This window comes from Pocillopora damicornis, chromosome 5 (genome assembly GCF_964200805.1).
Source record: "Pocillopora damicornis chromosome 5, jaPocDami1.2, whole genome shotgun sequence".
Lineage (NCBI taxonomy): Eukaryota > Metazoa > Cnidaria > Anthozoa > Scleractinia > Pocilloporidae > Pocillopora > Pocillopora damicornis.
This window is the reverse complement of record NC_142674.1, coordinates 27,379,503-27,395,752: the sequence shown is the minus strand read 5'-3', so window position 1 is coordinate 27,395,752 and position 16,250 is coordinate 27,379,503. Positions and strand designations below refer to the sequence as shown.

At 39.5% G+C, this 16,250-nt stretch overlaps 1 protein-coding gene and 1 long non-coding RNA gene across 3 annotated transcripts in view; one reads left to right on the top strand and one right to left on the bottom strand.

The window, feature by feature from the left end:
- Nucleotides 1-16,250, top strand: part of LOC149046281 (uncharacterized) — a 98,788-nt gene that overhangs the window by 63,599 nt on the left and 18,939 nt on the right. The gene's annotated exons all lie outside the window — the stretch shown is intronic.
- LOC149046285 (DDB1- and CUL4-associated factor 1-like) lies at nucleotides 14-15,978 on the bottom strand. 2 transcript variants are annotated; one of them, XM_089207015.1, is made up of 25 exons: nucleotides 15,798-15,978; nucleotides 14,847-15,053; nucleotides 14,267-14,356; nucleotides 13,218-13,297; nucleotides 12,822-12,962; nucleotides 12,521-12,623; nucleotides 11,706-11,970; nucleotides 10,998-11,140; nucleotides 10,310-10,391; nucleotides 9,738-9,832; nucleotides 8,899-9,012; nucleotides 8,489-8,631; nucleotides 7,532-7,607; nucleotides 7,287-7,348; nucleotides 6,755-6,821; nucleotides 5,702-5,773; nucleotides 5,404-5,463; nucleotides 4,884-4,966; nucleotides 4,289-4,373; nucleotides 3,466-3,699; nucleotides 2,900-2,993; nucleotides 2,266-2,370; nucleotides 2,059-2,132; nucleotides 708-788; nucleotides 14-420 (listed from the first exon to the last, which is right to left on the bottom strand). In XM_089207015.1, exons 2-25 carry the CDS (start codon nucleotides 14,958-14,960, stop codon nucleotides 262-264), a joined length of 2,622 nt encoding a protein of 873 aa, XP_089063141.1. In that variant the 5' UTR covers nucleotides 14,961-15,053; nucleotides 15,798-15,978; the 3' UTR covers nucleotides 14-261. The 2 variants fall into 2 exon arrangements, with proteins under 2 accessions (XP_089063141.1, XP_089063140.1); XM_089207014.1 differs by lacking the exon at nucleotides 14,267-14,356 and having other exon boundaries at nucleotides 15,798-15,922.

Sequence of the window (16,250 nt, the reverse complement as noted above, 5' to 3'; positions counted from 1 at the left end):
GAATAACAAACCATTCTATCCTTCCTATTTATTTGATAATCAGTAACATAGGTGTAATTTTTTCGATGATGACTTCTACTTTCTACTACATAGCATTTTACATAAAAAAAACTCCACCGTCAAGAAGCTCAACTCCAAGCTTAAATTATCATTCCCAAATTGTGTGATACAAATACATTTTTCAAAGATAAAAACATAGCAGAATGACGTGCTCATTGTTGAGTTGAATTAACTGAAAGATGGAAACTTAAAAGCCGCGCTTCAAAAAATTGCAATATCACTGTCATCATCCGAATCATCATCGCCAGATATCGTGATTTCAATTTCGTCGTCATCATCATCATCGTCATCGTCATCATCATCATTTTCATCATCATCGTCATCGACATCGTCATCTTCCTCGCCACCTTCGTCGGATTCCTAAGAGAAAAAAGGCATGGAGTCGTTATTTTATTGACCTACATCAAACACGTGTTGCACTAAGTGACGTGTTTTTTAATTATGTTCCAGAAGTAATTTAAAGTTCATCTCTGCTTTAGTGCCAGGGGGCGCTATAGTCCACAACCTAACTAAGTGCAGGATTTTTTATGCAAATAAGGCACGAACCAATCACATAACCGAATCCGCCTCCAAGATGGCGGTTTCACTTCTCTTTGATTGGTCCGTTCCTGCGAATATTGATGCGAAAGTCCTTAAGATTCTCATACCTGCTCGTCCTCGTCATCAGCCCTACGCAGCCGCCCGACTTCGTACACCCGGCAAACGCTTTCGTCGGTGCTGGCCTGATTCTAAAAGAGAACGTTACCGAATTTATGATATGAAATAATTCACGTGAACTGTTATGACATGATGACCAGATCTTTACGATGATAGTTTCCAACTTATGCAATCATGAAATGACAAGTAAAGCCAGTCAGATGGTTCGCATTGCCAAAGTTTCTCCCACTTGTCGTGGTATGAGGTAGTTGGGATAACTGCTACCTCTTGAGCTTGCAGTGCAGGCGTTATATTAGGGCGAGTTAACGTTAAGAAGTTCGCGATCGATTATTTCTCCGGCCATGTTTGACTAAGAGTTTGAGTGGAAAGTGGAAGGAGGGGGCAGTGAAAGGCGAAAAGAAGCTTGCTCGAAGAGGCTGTTAAAAAGCGAAACACCCCATGACTAATTGTGCCTCACCGCATTTTCGGAATTGAGCAAGTAACCGTAACCACAAGAAAAAGAAAAAAGAAGAAAAAAAAAAACGTAGAGCGGATGAGTGAAACTGTGAGGCAGCTTTTTTTCAGCGCAGAGACAAATGGCTTCGACGTAACCTTTTCCGAGGACACAGATATGAGCTGATGTTCGCTGCATCCTATGTTTTTTGAGTGTAGCTTCCGTTAATCCCTTTGACGATGTTTCTTCCATTTGATCGTAAACAATACTTTGAAGCAGACACACTTCTGCACTCGAAGGTTTGTTTTATAATTAGTTTTAAAGCTAACCAGCATCTTAAATAGAAAGCTTTTCCTAAAAAAACCAGTGGGTAACACTGCCAGCAGATCTTTTCCAGTGACCAACACTGCCAGCAGATCTTTTCCAGTGACCAGTGTGGAAATTAAGACTTTTTGCTACCCTCGCAATGCGCGAGACACTCCATGTTCTGATGAACACTTGAGAGATTCCCTCAATCTGTCTACAGCCGCTTCCTGCTCTAAAAAATTCGGTTTTTCTAGGCAGCTTCCTCGTGAATGAAATCGGAATTGTCAACTACGCCTTCGAAAGAGTTCACCCTCTTTTGTTTTTCCCGCAAGATAATCATGAAGCAGTTTGGCTAGTAATTGACAAGTAGAGCTAAACCGCACCAATCGGCTCAGGTCTTACGATCAAGATAAATTGAATTTAATGTTTCATAGAAATCACAAGAATCCTCTTACCTCTGAAGAAGTGTCGGAGAAGAGGGAGAAAGAAGGAGAAGAGAGGAAGTTAAGCAGGAGCGGGAGAGGAAGAGGATGGGAATGAAAGAAGAAGGATGGAAGGGAGGAAAACAAAACAAGGCAGAGGTTTCCGATTTTTAAGCTTACCTCAATAACGGCTACAAAGCTGTCAGTTGTATCGGTACGCAAATCAAATATTGTCTTCTTAACGTCGATTGTAGCTGTTTGAAAGCAATTGAAATTTCCAACATCATTTTCTCACTCATTTCGTAAACGTCAAGATATTTCAAATTAACTGATAACGAGCGCCAAACAAAATTTCTATTTAAATTTGTAGCAAGCCATCCTGCTCACCTATTGGTTGATAATCTGTTGCGTCAAAGGTCCTGAACGAGGTCTCGTACGGTCCAAGGAGCCTGGAAGCTAGCGGTATTTCCAAAGGATCTGAAAGATGTTTTACTATAAAATACATGAAGAACAAATACCGCTCCCTTCAGTCCAGAATTCATTTTTTTTTTCATTTTTTGAGATATCAGAGGCTACGAGGGACTTTTCCCTGAGGGCCCAGTCATGTAAAGGGCGGATAACGCTATCCGACGGATAGAGTTTTATCTAATGGATAGCGCTATCCAACCTTCGAAAGACTGGAGCCGGAAGTTTTAGGGTTATGAGTGGAATAAAAGAGCTAGAGCTCTTTCACTTTTCCAAACACCGCAAAAGTTGCTAAATAATTGATGAAAAGTTGAAAAATTTCCTTACGCAATTTTGGATGTCTATAAACTGCTAAAAACCTATGGAACCATAATCCCGGGTGAATATTCCGTGCTCTCAATTTGAATTTGAATATCGAGATGACCTATAGATCGCAACTAAAGGCTCACGACTTGGACGCACTAAAACCTCAATGTCGGGTCTGGTTTCCTTCGTGAAAAATTAATAAAGTATTAACAAATTTGAGAAGTGCGTAAACAAGTAAACATGAAATTACCCCCATACATGACGTCACCACTGTTATTGAAGATCACGTGACATTGATCTAGTGAAGGACATGTGTCCAGTAAATGGAAAGAGCGAAGATCCCACTGTTTTTAGCGTCAAGGATTATTGGCAAAGCAAAAGGCACACGGTTTATTTGAAATGAGTTGCTTTGGACATTCTAAGAGGTTAGTGTCACAAGAAACAGTAGTGCTTCGTCAGTTGTGAGGGCGGGCAAATAAGATAGTTTGGTTTTATCGACTAGGTTGATGATGTAAATTGGCCAGCAAATCACCAAGGATATTCAGAAGTAAGTTTATACTTCGTGGATCAGTCAGGTGACTGTGTATTGCTTCACGAAAACGCTCAAGATGAGGAAACAATAAACTTTTCTTATGAAATAATAGTCCTTGATATCTATCTCTCTCCCAATTCACTGTCAAAGTAAGAAGAAGGAGGTAGAGTGATTTTTCGAGATCCGTGAAAGGCCGACGTTGTGTTCCCTTATTTTCGTGAATCTGGACTCACTGCTTTACAGTATAGCATTGGCTCGTTCTTTAAAAACGAAAAAAAGGATACAATCTCTGAATTGATGATAATCTCCAGCCCGGAGGGATGAAAAACGCCGCTGACAAAGTTGTTAAACTTGTCAAACTTGTGTATAACCCGTTTGCCTTTGACATCCCATAATACACCGTCGTTCAGTACCAGGTCGTCCGTGGGATTAAAGGAGGCGAGGTTCTTTGAGTAGTTGTTAGTGTTGTTGGAATCGTGCAGAGTTAGTACCCGCTGACCTGTCGCAGTGTCGTAAATCTGATGGTGGAATATAATCTAGTGAATAATATCATCACACTCTAACTGCATTCTAATGCTCGTTGTTATCGAGAAAGAAAAAGGGGGGTTTTGGCACAGAAGTACCACAAGCAATAAAAGACAAAAAAAGAAAAAAAAAACCTGAATTAAATACAAAATAAATAAATCTCGAGTTCGGCGCCTTAAAGTTTGACTAATGTTTCAAAAGACGCATTTCAACTGAGTGACGCGAAAGAAAAACCAAAGTTATTTGTGAAGCATATCAAAATAACAAATCAAAAAATTATCAAACACAGCCAAGAGGCCTCAGAACAAGTAAACTGAGGCGGAGAAAGCTGATCTTGGCCATGAAGTCTGGGCAAAAAATTCCTCTTGAAAGTCCGTGTATTCGAGACAAAAAACGATCTCGCACAAACTTGGGCGAAATTAGCGATTCTATCATCCTTGCTGTCCCGTGTTCACGCACTAGCAATTTCGCTGATCTATTTTTCCTTTTGTAAATGTCCTAAATGAACAGCGACAATTGGTCAAACTGAGGCTACTCGCGATGTATTTGGAATTGAAAATGCATCACATGTCTTGAACTCACATGCGCAGTAGCGTCGTGTGTGCCAATAATTCTGTCTTCTGATAAATTACTAAACTTTACCCAAGTGTCCTCGCTAAATGGATGTCTGAGCCAAAGAGAAACAAATATAATTATAAAGTAAATAGCACTTTTTATCAAATAGAGAGATAAATGTAACGACGAAACATTACAGTTCGCCTACTGTCACCGTGTCATTAACACCAATCCGATTACAGGATACGAGCCATGATATACACCTAAATTATTTCCCATTTTGCTTGTTTTATCTTGAGCGTTGATTGCCGCAGGTGAATTAAGTTGGAGTCATTGCTCGTCTCCTGTAATTTATGAAATTAGTTTGTCTAAGTGTCTTTTGTAAAAGTTGTAGCTCTGAAAGAACAATGTAAAACTTTTTTTTGTATTTCAGCGATCCTCAAGTCAATAAAAATTAATGGTAAATATAGTAAAGTATGTGTCTGTTTTATGTTTCTGCGACAAACATTGTAGTTTGTTAAAGGTGAGATACAAATAAACCAAGCAGAGACACAAACAAGGACGTGCCTATCAGATGCACTAGTGGTACGAATCAAACAGGTTTTCAAGTTCAAAGACTTACTTCATTTCGAAAACATCTCCAAATGACCAAAGGGCACAGGGAGGTAAAGCAGACGAAGATGACGTCAATAAAAGTTCGCGGTCCTAAAAATTGAAGAATGAAGTACAGAAAGACAATTTCAGTGATAAATGAATTCGTGAACACAACCTGAAAGGGTCACATAAGCCTTAGAAAGGTTCATAACGTTGTGAAACGCCCTGCAAAACTGATGAATAAAGAGGGTTGATTGGTTTCAGCGAAAGATATGGAAACTAAACAGTTAACAAGAAGACTGGATTTGACCGAACGTTGAGTAATTTAAAAGCAATAGCGGAGCTGCCTTGTTTGTGTGGATGTGGAACGAAATCCAACATCGAACATAACTTGTTACCATTTGACTGTTGTTGGGTTGGGGAAGGGAGGTGTGGGTGCGCCTCCCAAAAAAACGTGAAAAACATTAATGAAACTTTGACCTGTTCGAAGTAGAAAGAAAGGTATTTTTAACTATATGAGGAGGGAAACTTCCATGTTGTACTCTTACTTTTGAACATTGGCACATGGAAATTGCTCTGTCTGCGCTACAGAGATAAGTCGCCTCTTCCTGCAAAAGATCATTTTTTAAAAATAAATACGTAAAATAAAAATGAACATGAATAATCATGCACTGAACGGTTTGAATCCAAAAAAGAACAACAAAAACAAAAAAAAAGAAGGAATAGGTATGATACAACTGACAACTTAACTTGTCACAATCAACGACTGATTCATACACATATAGCTATTTCAAGAAAAATTTGGCGTTTGACTTGAAATCAAAAGGTGTAAATTAAGTTTTGTACCTGTCCAGTCATTAAGTTGTATTCCTTCAACTCGCCTATTTGTGTTCCAAGTAAAACAGACTTGCCATCGGGCTGAGGAGAAAAAGTAAAAACTTAGGTACTACGTTTACATGACCTCATAAAAGCCACTGCTTTTTTTTTAACTATAGTAAGGATAATTCTTACGGGTAGAAAAAAAAAAAAAAAGAAAAAAAAGGAAACACAAAATCATAATTTCCATTTTACTACGAATCAGCCAAATGTAAACGACACCAAGAACAGTGACCAGCGTCTAATTTCTCTTTACAATATCACTCCTTGAATCAAACATTATGATCACGTGAATAACAGTGACCAGCGTCTAATTTCTCTTTACAATATCACTCCTTGAATCAAACATTAGGATCACGAGAATAAAGAAAATGATCACCAAATAAGAAGCTCTTGATTTTTTAAACAAATTCTCTTTGTCAGCACCTTAGGGATTACATAGAGAACAGTAAGGAGAATATGCATACTGATGTTAGCATGTAAAGGGTCAAGCCCTGAAGATACATTTTTGAGGAGTAAATTTGATGCCTGAAGAAGTATTACGGTTCGTTCATCGTAAAAAAAAATTTAAAAAAATTGGTTATCAGTTTCAATTGGTTTTTATTTCCTTCACCTTAGGAACCAGTCTTTATTTATCACTTGGGGGGAGAGGTAGGTAAATTTTTGGGGATCCCACGGTTTTTAGGGGGGAGCGGAGGGGGATCAGTCGTCTCTAACAGAGCTTAGAGGAACAACTATAGAATTGACTGCAGGTGGGATCATTACGATACTGCAGAACTTTAAGGGGGGATCAGGTGAATTTTATGGTGAAACAAAAAGAAGACTCCGATCCCCCGCCCCACTCCCCTGGAGGAAAATTGACAGGCCCCTTCTTAAGTTTACTTCAACTGCTTCGTGTTTGCCAAATTTAGCCAACCAGGATCTTTTCTATCCTTGGGAGTGGTTAGTCCTCGATATCACTTGCTCCTCTTAGCAGTTATAGATCTTAAAAATCACATTGAATGTGGTAACAGAGAGACTTACTGCAAAACATGCACATGTAAAGAAGCTGTTTTCTTCAGTATCGCGAATGGCCCTGAGCGGTTTAAATCTAATGGAGAAAAACACAGTTAGACACAACCGAGAACTAAACTTAACACAATCAAAGACTAATTGTGAAACTTCGTCGGTAAAATGCGTCAGAATTCTGTAGAGGAACATCATCTTGAACATTATCTTGAGCAAACTTAGCATATTCGAATCGTTTCCTTGAGTCCAAACCTATCTGCTAATAAAACTGAAAATAAAAGACTTCAAAAGGAGATCAACTAGTGTCACGTCCTTGCACATGATAAACTCCACTTCTTTTGGTCGACGCGAAGGCGATAAGCCGGCGCTTTTGAAAAACACGAAAAATCCACTCTGTTCAGAGATTATGGAAACCTCAGTCACCTGTGTTCAAAAATACCGTTTATGTGTGGACAGGGGTCTGAGAATCAGGTTACAATGATTCTGTTAAGAGAACATTAAGAATTTCTAATAAAGCGATACGAAGTACAAATAAGGCATCTCCTACCTTCCGTACACAAACCGTCTGTTTAGTCTGGCGCCGTTAAATCCGCCATGACGCGGAATCACCTTCAGGTGGGAGAACATTTTTCAAGATTGAGTACAGATAAATGTTGAGTGAGACCACTCTATAATAAGAGCTGACACGAGTATCAGAACGACCTATTAAGATGATGAGATAAGTGTTTCCTTTGTCCGCCACCGTGGCAAAATAGTTTTGTTTAAAGCTAAGAACAATAGCAATATACATACTTCTCTTCGCTTTAACCTCGTCGTCATGTTCGATGGTGCGTAATATCTGTACTTTGGTTCAGGGCATTTGTGGGGTCTGACGATAGACAAATCGGAATAAGTTGATTGTTCACAGTTTTGAGTTTTCTTAGACATCTGCAATTGTGGCGTATGATTCGATAAACAGCCCTATTTTAAGTATAGATTTATAAACACTCTGGAATTTTTTAATTGGAAGAGAGGAGATGCATTATGTGCAGTTTTTCAAAAATAATTCTACAAGATGCCACATTTATAACTCTTGTTATAAATGTTAAAAACAGCTTTAAATAAACGGGCAAACACTCGGAGAAACAGTAAAAAAATAAATAAATAAATAAAAAGAAACAAATAAATAACAAACAGTAAGGGAGTGTGAAAAAAAACCAAGCAAAACAAGAGAAAGTCTATTTGTCTAGTGACCTAGAAAACCTTGTAGGCAAGAAATAATTCTTACTCACCTACCGGTCTACCAGGAGGAGCTTAGGGTTTCACAAACCTTTTATATAAGTAGCTACCGTTAAAGAGATAGGCGGTGGTGATTACTTAGGGTCGTACAAAATTCGTAAAAAATCTCAAAGAGGTAATTTGGTATTGTAAGTCGAGTTGGTCACCACTTCAGTCAACGTTAGCCCTTCGTCATCGCTCTAACGAAGGGCTAACGCTCGAAACGTTAAATTCGGAACTATAAACGGTGGCTAATTTACGTTATCAACTCAGTTTATAATACCAAATTACCTTCTTAAAAACTCCAAACAACAAAGCACCACAGTTCTTTAGAAACTTTCCACCTTTAAAATCGTAACAGGAGGCACTACGATACCATATTTAAGCGAGAGTGAAATGCGCATAAGAAACTCTTAATGAAACTACTGGCAATCCTCCAAACAAGCCGAAATACTTTTTCAAGTGTTTTTGGCTCTGGCATACATGACTTACCGTATTAAGGAGAATGGAGGGCCAGCGGACACAGGATTGTTGCACTGCGCATGCTGTTCGCGAAGATACCGCGTCACGATCATGTCCAACGTAGGAGGTGACGGTGGGCGTGCAGGGCGAGAGAGATCGGCAGGTAGAAGCCGCTGACCAAAACAAACATGCAGACAAAGAAATCGATCGACGTATCATAAACAATATTGTAACACAAAACATTAATAAAATAATAATATCGTAATAATCAACAAATTATTATCCTTTTCGACAAATAAATTTACACGAGATTAAAAAAATACTTTTTCCATGAATTTCTTTGTTCTTATGGCAGGGGTAGGATAAGTACACGCCAAAATTATGATCAGCATTCAGATAAAGTTATCCTGACCGCTCAATCATCTAAACATTGTTATTACCTTTCCTGTTGGTGTTCCAGGGTCGTTGAATCGGTACCGCGTCAGGGATGGAGTCCCGGGAGTGCTAACACCAGAGGAGGCCGTAGAAAGGCTTGAGGAGTGATTGAATCGTACCTGTGTACAGTGACAGACAGAGTGACTGTTAGAGTAATTGACTGACTGCCTGACAGAGACGGAGCAACTGACAGACTGACAAACAAACTAACTAACTGACGGGCTGATTGACTGACAGACTAATAAAGGGGGCAGGTTTCTAAAGAAGCGCTGTGGTGCTGCGTCGGTGGGAGAGTATAACAAGGTAATTCAGTATTACCACCTGCGTTGATAACGTAAAATAGCCACTGTAAAGAGATTAAAAGCTGACGTTTCGGGCGTTAACCCTACATCAGTCGCTCTGACGAAAAGCTAACGCTCGAAATGTCAGCTTTACCCTTTATGGTGGCCAATTTACGTTATCAACTCAGTTGATAATACTTAATTGACCGACAGACTGTCAAACGGATGGGCTGATTGACTGACTGACTGGCTGACAGATTGACAAGCTCAATCACTTACTAACGGCTGACTAACTGATGGACTGGTGGACTAAGGAACGGAATGATGAACTGAAGGACAGATTGGCTGACTTAATTTGTCGGTTCTTTTCCTGTAAAGGAATTTTACAAAGGAATTTCAGAAAAAAAAGACAAATTTGGTCATTTTCATCATAACCCGTTCACGCAGACTCGTGCCATTATTACATGACTTTAGAAAATGCGATCGTGATCGTATTTTCCTCATGAATCAAGGGACCTTGTGATCACAGAATACACTTAATAACGACAACACGCACCACATACTTTCCTATTAGTAGGCGTATAAAGCAGATTTGATTCAGGTTTTGGGTCAGGTAGATTGGCTTCTCTCCGTAAAACCTCTGCAGTCTCATGAAGTCCTGGTCCAAAACAACCACACCTTTGATTAACAAATGAGCCACACACCCTCAAGACTAGAACAAATTTAATTCGAGTGTCCAAAGTAATTTGGGACGCTTCGCTTTTGCTCTACTAAGGGCTGTTATTGATCTAGAAAACTTACGCCACCTTAACCAATCAGATTCAAAACTAAAACCAGTTGCGATTTTGTCGCCCGCGTTTTCCCGCGCTTCAGAAGGTTGCTTGTTTTTACTTTAAATTCTTATTGGCTCCACGTGATATTTTTCTTCGTTCTGATTGGTTGTTTTGATTGCTTTACGACACTCAAAATAAGAAGCAGAGACTTAACAACAAAGATTATTCCTATTAAATTATAGAAATAATCCAGCTCTGCATAATTGTTGGACTGTCGGATGACTTGGGACTTTCGTTTCGTTTCGTGATTCCGCCCCTTGACCTGATTTTCTCTTAATGCTCCTCGACGCTCCACAACAAACCTTGGGTTGTGAGGTGACTGTGAACCAGTTGTAAAAGCTCTTTTGCCGGATATGAAATATGAGTCTGCGCAACAACATCAGCCTAAGAAAGTAAAGGCTGATATTTAGTTATTGGGCTGTACAGGGTTTGAAAGTGTCCTACTTAAGAGAACATCGAAATAAGTAAGAAAACCGACCCCACAGAAGCTATTGGGTAAGAGAAGTAAAAGGACAATTCAAACTCTAAAACTGTTAAATTTACATATGATTTCTTACTGGGCTGTTCTGATAATGCTCTAGAAAGCATTAATTTCTTAATTTCCTCTTAACTTAAAAGTATTTAGATGAAAACCGATAGTGTGACTATCTTACCTATGATCAAATGTTTTCTTTTGGGAGGGGATAGCAGGGAAACTGAGGATGTCCCTCCTCCCCTCCTCTGAAAAACAGAGAAAGCCTGAAGGCAGTCTCGATGACCATCCATTTTTAAACAAGAAATACAAAGAAGTAGATTCTGATAAATTCTTCAAATCAAAATCATCGATTGTTCATTATTAAGCAAAACTTTAATAATCGAAATTAGACTTTACCGTACGTTTGCCGTTCAAACAAAATTTAATAAGCAGTAAACTATCGAGTAAAGACGCTGTTGAAGGTCTCCGCCCTCCCCTGTTTGAGACGACAGCTTGTGTCAATTTCAAGTTCATACCTTGTTTATTCTAGACAGGGACGGGACTGCGGAGGACGTAGCCAGAGATTTACCAGTGACTCTTTCAAGTAGCTCGGCAGCATATTTGCAGAAAAGGGCGTGGTCAGAAGCATTATCCTCAATGATCGGCTCTCGCATCAAAACTGTCAACAAATTCAAGACAAACGACATTGAGTCAACGTAAATGAAAGAAATGAAATGATGTTTTAGAAGGTCAACATGGCTGTAAATAGGTCAAGATAGCTGGATATTTGGTGAGCTCTTTTTGGCGCTTTTGTGGACTGAGACGAAGAGTCTTGAAGTAGACAAAAGCTCTTGACTGATTAAGTTGTTCAATGAAGGAATTACTACATAGCAAAATTATTCTGCTTATATAAGAATCAAGAATGACTTGTTTTCTTTTAAGCGCTGGAAAAGAAAGTCATCGGTGATGGTGAGTGCTCGTTTTACATTTGAAAAAGTGTTTTGACCGTCCTCTATCGCTTTTTACGACTTCTTTATCGACGTTGGCTAAACATTACAAACTTTGTAAGTCTTCGCAACGCAACCTTTTATCTTGCGCGAAATGAAAGCGTGATATCCCAAGCGGATAAGAGCTAAGGTAGCCTATCAGAACACAGGACTCGCTTCATCTTGCCTACGGGCACGCCCAGCTGTATAATATGGTTGGATGAGTGTGAAGAAAGCACCGCGCAGTGCAATACTCACTTTGTAACTGGCCGCTGTTAAACAGCTGTAGTTTTCCAATGACTTGCCTAATCTTGTCGCTCCTCGATAAACCACATAGCGCTTTACAAGCTAGAGCACGGATACAATCTGCATCAACCAATGGCGTTTTCACCATCAGTAAGGAGAGCAGAACCTTGATGCCATTACTGGCCCTGACACATCCCCACATCTTGGATAAGATGTCGTCGCTGCTTTTAAAAGCCGGCTTGGACTTCGACTGAAATTTTGCAACAGCTCCGCTAATCTGCAAACAATGAAGACAAAAGTAATCATCGCGGTGACGCCAAACACTACTTAAGCAGTTGAAAAAAAAACTGAAAAAAATCAGGCATGTACCATAGTTAAACGGAAAACTGGAAAAAAAGAACAACGCACTCGGCCTAGCAGCTTAAAGCCTTAAACACTAAATACTTTTAAATTCAGCAAATATTCCTAACGTTTGAGCAGCAATTCTTTCATGAACTTTAATCAGCCTAAGACTGGGAGGAGAGCAGCGTTGAGGAATGGGAGGGAGGGGGTTGAGGAACCGCGGAGAGGTAAACAAAGATTATTGTGTTGACTCCGATATTGACTCAACTTTAAGCGACTTTATCATTACCAAGTCAGTTACAAAATGAAGAATTTTCGCCTGCTCTACCAACAAACTACGCCTGTAACTCTGTTTCCTATTTGTTTTTGCTTGTTTGTTTTTGTTGTTGTTGTTTTTTTTCTGTCGCGAGAAAACTTTGAGAAAACTTTGAGAAAACTCATGCGGGAGGGAGGGAACTCAATCGAAACGCGCACAAACCACTTACCCTGACTCGAGGACCGCACACACAGTTACAAATGACGTGGAGAGCGGCTTTCTGTACCTCAGAGTCATTGAGTAAACTCCCTTCAGCGCAACGCAGCAAAAGCCTAGAAAAAAAAAATTTCTTAATATGACTGAATAGAGAGTATATAAGCCTTCTGGCCTCTTGCTATCAAATTTTTTCACGTGTCATTAAAATAAAGTGACTAAGAACATTTCTACTCCTTGTGATGATCACGAAGGACTTTTGATGGGAATTTTTCGAGTCTTCACGTCTAAATTAATTCTCTTCCCGTAGATCATACCTCATTCCTTTCTGTTGTTCTCCTGACGGAAGTTGCACTTCTTCACACAGCGCCATCTGAGCCTTAGGACCGACTGTCAACACAAACAGCATCTCTAAAGCAAGGCGGGTCACGTCGGCTGCTAATCGGATGGCGTCCGCTCTTGAATGGAGCAAAGAAAAATTGTAATATCTTAAGTCGACAATACTAAAAAGCTTCTTGTACCTTTTTGAAGGCAGTAGAAAATCATTACATCTAATGTTCTGCTAAATGAATTATCAAAAACTTCAATTCCTTGAGTTGAAACGATTTCCGAGAATTTCAAAGTCCAGTAACACAGTCCTACAAGCAGACCTTTCCTGATTTTCCTGGACTCGTACAAACTCTGGAGAAATGATAGCAAAACCAATGACTTACCTATTACTGGTCACTCCCCAGTCTGATGATAGGGAGATCAACTGAAGCAGCAGGGTGAAGCCTTGAAGTCTGTTCATCATCTTTAGGAGAAAAAGAAAACATGTTACATTATAGCGAACTTGAGCAATCAGGAAGGCAACGTCGAGGAAGACGTCGACTGAAATGATGAATTTTTACTTTTGGTTAGAATTTCGCGAGTGGCTGGATGTGTTTATCGTCTCTTACGGGGCCACAACTTCAGCATAACATATGTAAGCAGGGTTGAGTTCCAAATGTAAGTTTTACTAATTTGCAATCGGTGTTTCCGTTCTCAGACCACGCAACGTTGGGTGATTTCACGTTTTTGTTTTGCAGAGAGCATCTACGGAGATGTACAAAGTTCTAAAACGCACGTGCTAAGCAATTAGATCTTTTGTTTGGCCGCGTCCTCGTTTCAGGCCGTTGTGGTGTGCTACAAATCCCTAATAAAAACGAGAAAACGTGTGCATTCTGACACCGTAAAGAAGACAGTTTACTCTAGTTATAGGTAAATTGGCAAGGTGTGTCTATGCTTATGAACACTGGTGAATAAAATGAAAAAATAAAAACAAGAACAAAACAAGAAATGAACAAACACACAAATGAATGAAATTACTTCTCCACTCTATTCCTGAGAGCGAACCGTATATGTAAACTAGGAAACTTATGAATATAATAATAGTAATAACAATTATGATGATGATGACAATAATAATAACAATGACAATAATAATAATAATAATAATAATAATAATAATAACAATAATAATATTAAAACCGAAGAGAATAACGACTAACAACAACAAAGCAATGGAAGTAGGTGTCATGGTGTCCATCGAGGAGTTTCATAAGCTACGAGTTTGAAGCTGGACATTGTATCATGTCCCTGTGAAAAATACTATAACACTCTACATAGGAGTTCAATGCTACTATGTGCCCTCCACTTAATAAACCAAGATACGCCTCTGCGAAATAATCAACCACGACCATGTGACGTTTTTTTTTCTTTTGCGTTATTTCTCAGTTATTACCTCAACAGGCTCCCAACGCAGTGTTGTTGGAGCATACTCTAACATCAACTGGCAGTTCTCCATTACACTGCTGTGAGACAGAGATGCAGCCTGAAAGAGAACAGTTGCTTATCAATATCAGTTGAACAAGATGATGCTTCGTCATCGCTCTGACGAAGGCTAACGCTCGAAACGTCAGCTTTTTTACCCTTTACGGTGGCTAATTTACGTTTTCAACCCAGTTGTTAACACTAAATTACCTGCTATACTCTCCCACCGACGCAGCACCACAGTTTCTTTAGAAACTTACCCCTTTATTCAAAAACAGTATCTTCTGCGTAAATATTTAAGACGATTTGGAGTGTTTGTTAGGCGAGGTTCATAAACTTTCATGGTAAAAGTGAAAATTTACAAGGATGGGATTAAATGTTAAGCAGAATACTGCCAAAAACCTTTTCCAGGTTTAAGTTAACTTCCAACCTCTCTGAACTAAAACAGCCGAGCAGGCGTAGTCCTTTCACATAACATAACATACTGAATTTGCCCATCTGACGATATACAAATTTTCTCCTAGAATTAGGGAGTAGGCTTGGAAATTCACCTTATACGCTGGAACTGGAACAGGTGGTGTTCCACCCTCGTTCCTTGCAATAGATCTCCTCAGCGCATCTGCCCTGATGTGAAGATGGGCATCAAAGTATCTCCGTAGAGCCATGCAAGTATGTTTCGCTGTCTGCCTGCTGCCAAACACCTCATCATCACTCAGTAGTTCTGCCTCGTCGGGACGAAGGATTGAAAGCGTACTTAGCTGCCATAAAAAGGTTAAACAAAAAAAATATTCTTTTAGAATGGTTTGCAGCCAGTAATATTCGTTGTTTTCAAGATGGAAACGCAAGTGGAATAGGACCGTAAAATGGCTTGAAAAAATTTAAACGAGACTGCGCAGTCTGGAAAATGCAAACACGGCGTGCACTAAAAATACTTGTTAATTCATAGCGGTCGGCATGTCTCTAAACTACATTTCAAAAGTAACAAACCGTGATTTTTTGAAGTGGAGGTGGCTGGCTATTGGTGGATATTCACTGAGTCTCGAAGCCGCGAGGTGAATATCCACCGCCAGCCATCGACACTAAGGTGAATATTTGTTTTAGTATATACTTAAAGAGCAAGATAATACAGCAAAAAAGGAATGATTTAACTCATTTATTCCCGCGATGATTGCAATATTTCCGTGCGCAAATCACGCGCGAGTTTCTTGGAGGTGAACAGTAACGGATATTCGGAGTTTGAGTAGCCAATCAGAATGGGCCTTCAACGTTATCCACTATTTTATTAATTATTTACCTTAGTCGTTCTTTTATTTCTTTACGTATTGCAAAATATTTCGAATGAGTGTTATTAAGAGAAATTGCTACTCCTACGAGAACGGAAAGGTCACAGAACAAATAGACCTCGTGGTGTGATCCTACTCCAGGCGATTGAACTACACGATCCACGTTTCTCTGGGTTCCAAACCGTGTCGTGTAATAAAGAAATAAAACTGACTAATTACCTGGTTCACAAGCTTCCGCAGACCATCATTACTGTCGAACAATTCCAGCACTGCTCGAAATGAACACGTGAGCGAGAAAAAGAGAGTTGCGTGACATCTGCCAGAGTCGTGAGAACATTCTAGAAGCCACAATGCATACTTGACCAGGTCACTCAGCACAGGGTTTGGTAGGAGGGACACCTGAAACAAGTTGTTTGAAACAGTTACGGAGGTTCCGTCGACATGTTCTGTTTGTTAATTTCATGATCCTCTGGCCCATGTAGAAAAAAGAGCACCAAGAATTTAATTATTCGAAGTTTTTGTGGAATTAAGAGTAGTTTTGTAGGGTAACATTTTTTGAGTGATTATTTCTGTTTCTCATCTTTATCTTTTTCTATCTCCTTGCCTGCGATTCTCTTTATCCATTTGACCAGTTTTTCTTTAATTCCTTTTTTATCTCTCTACCTGTGGGTT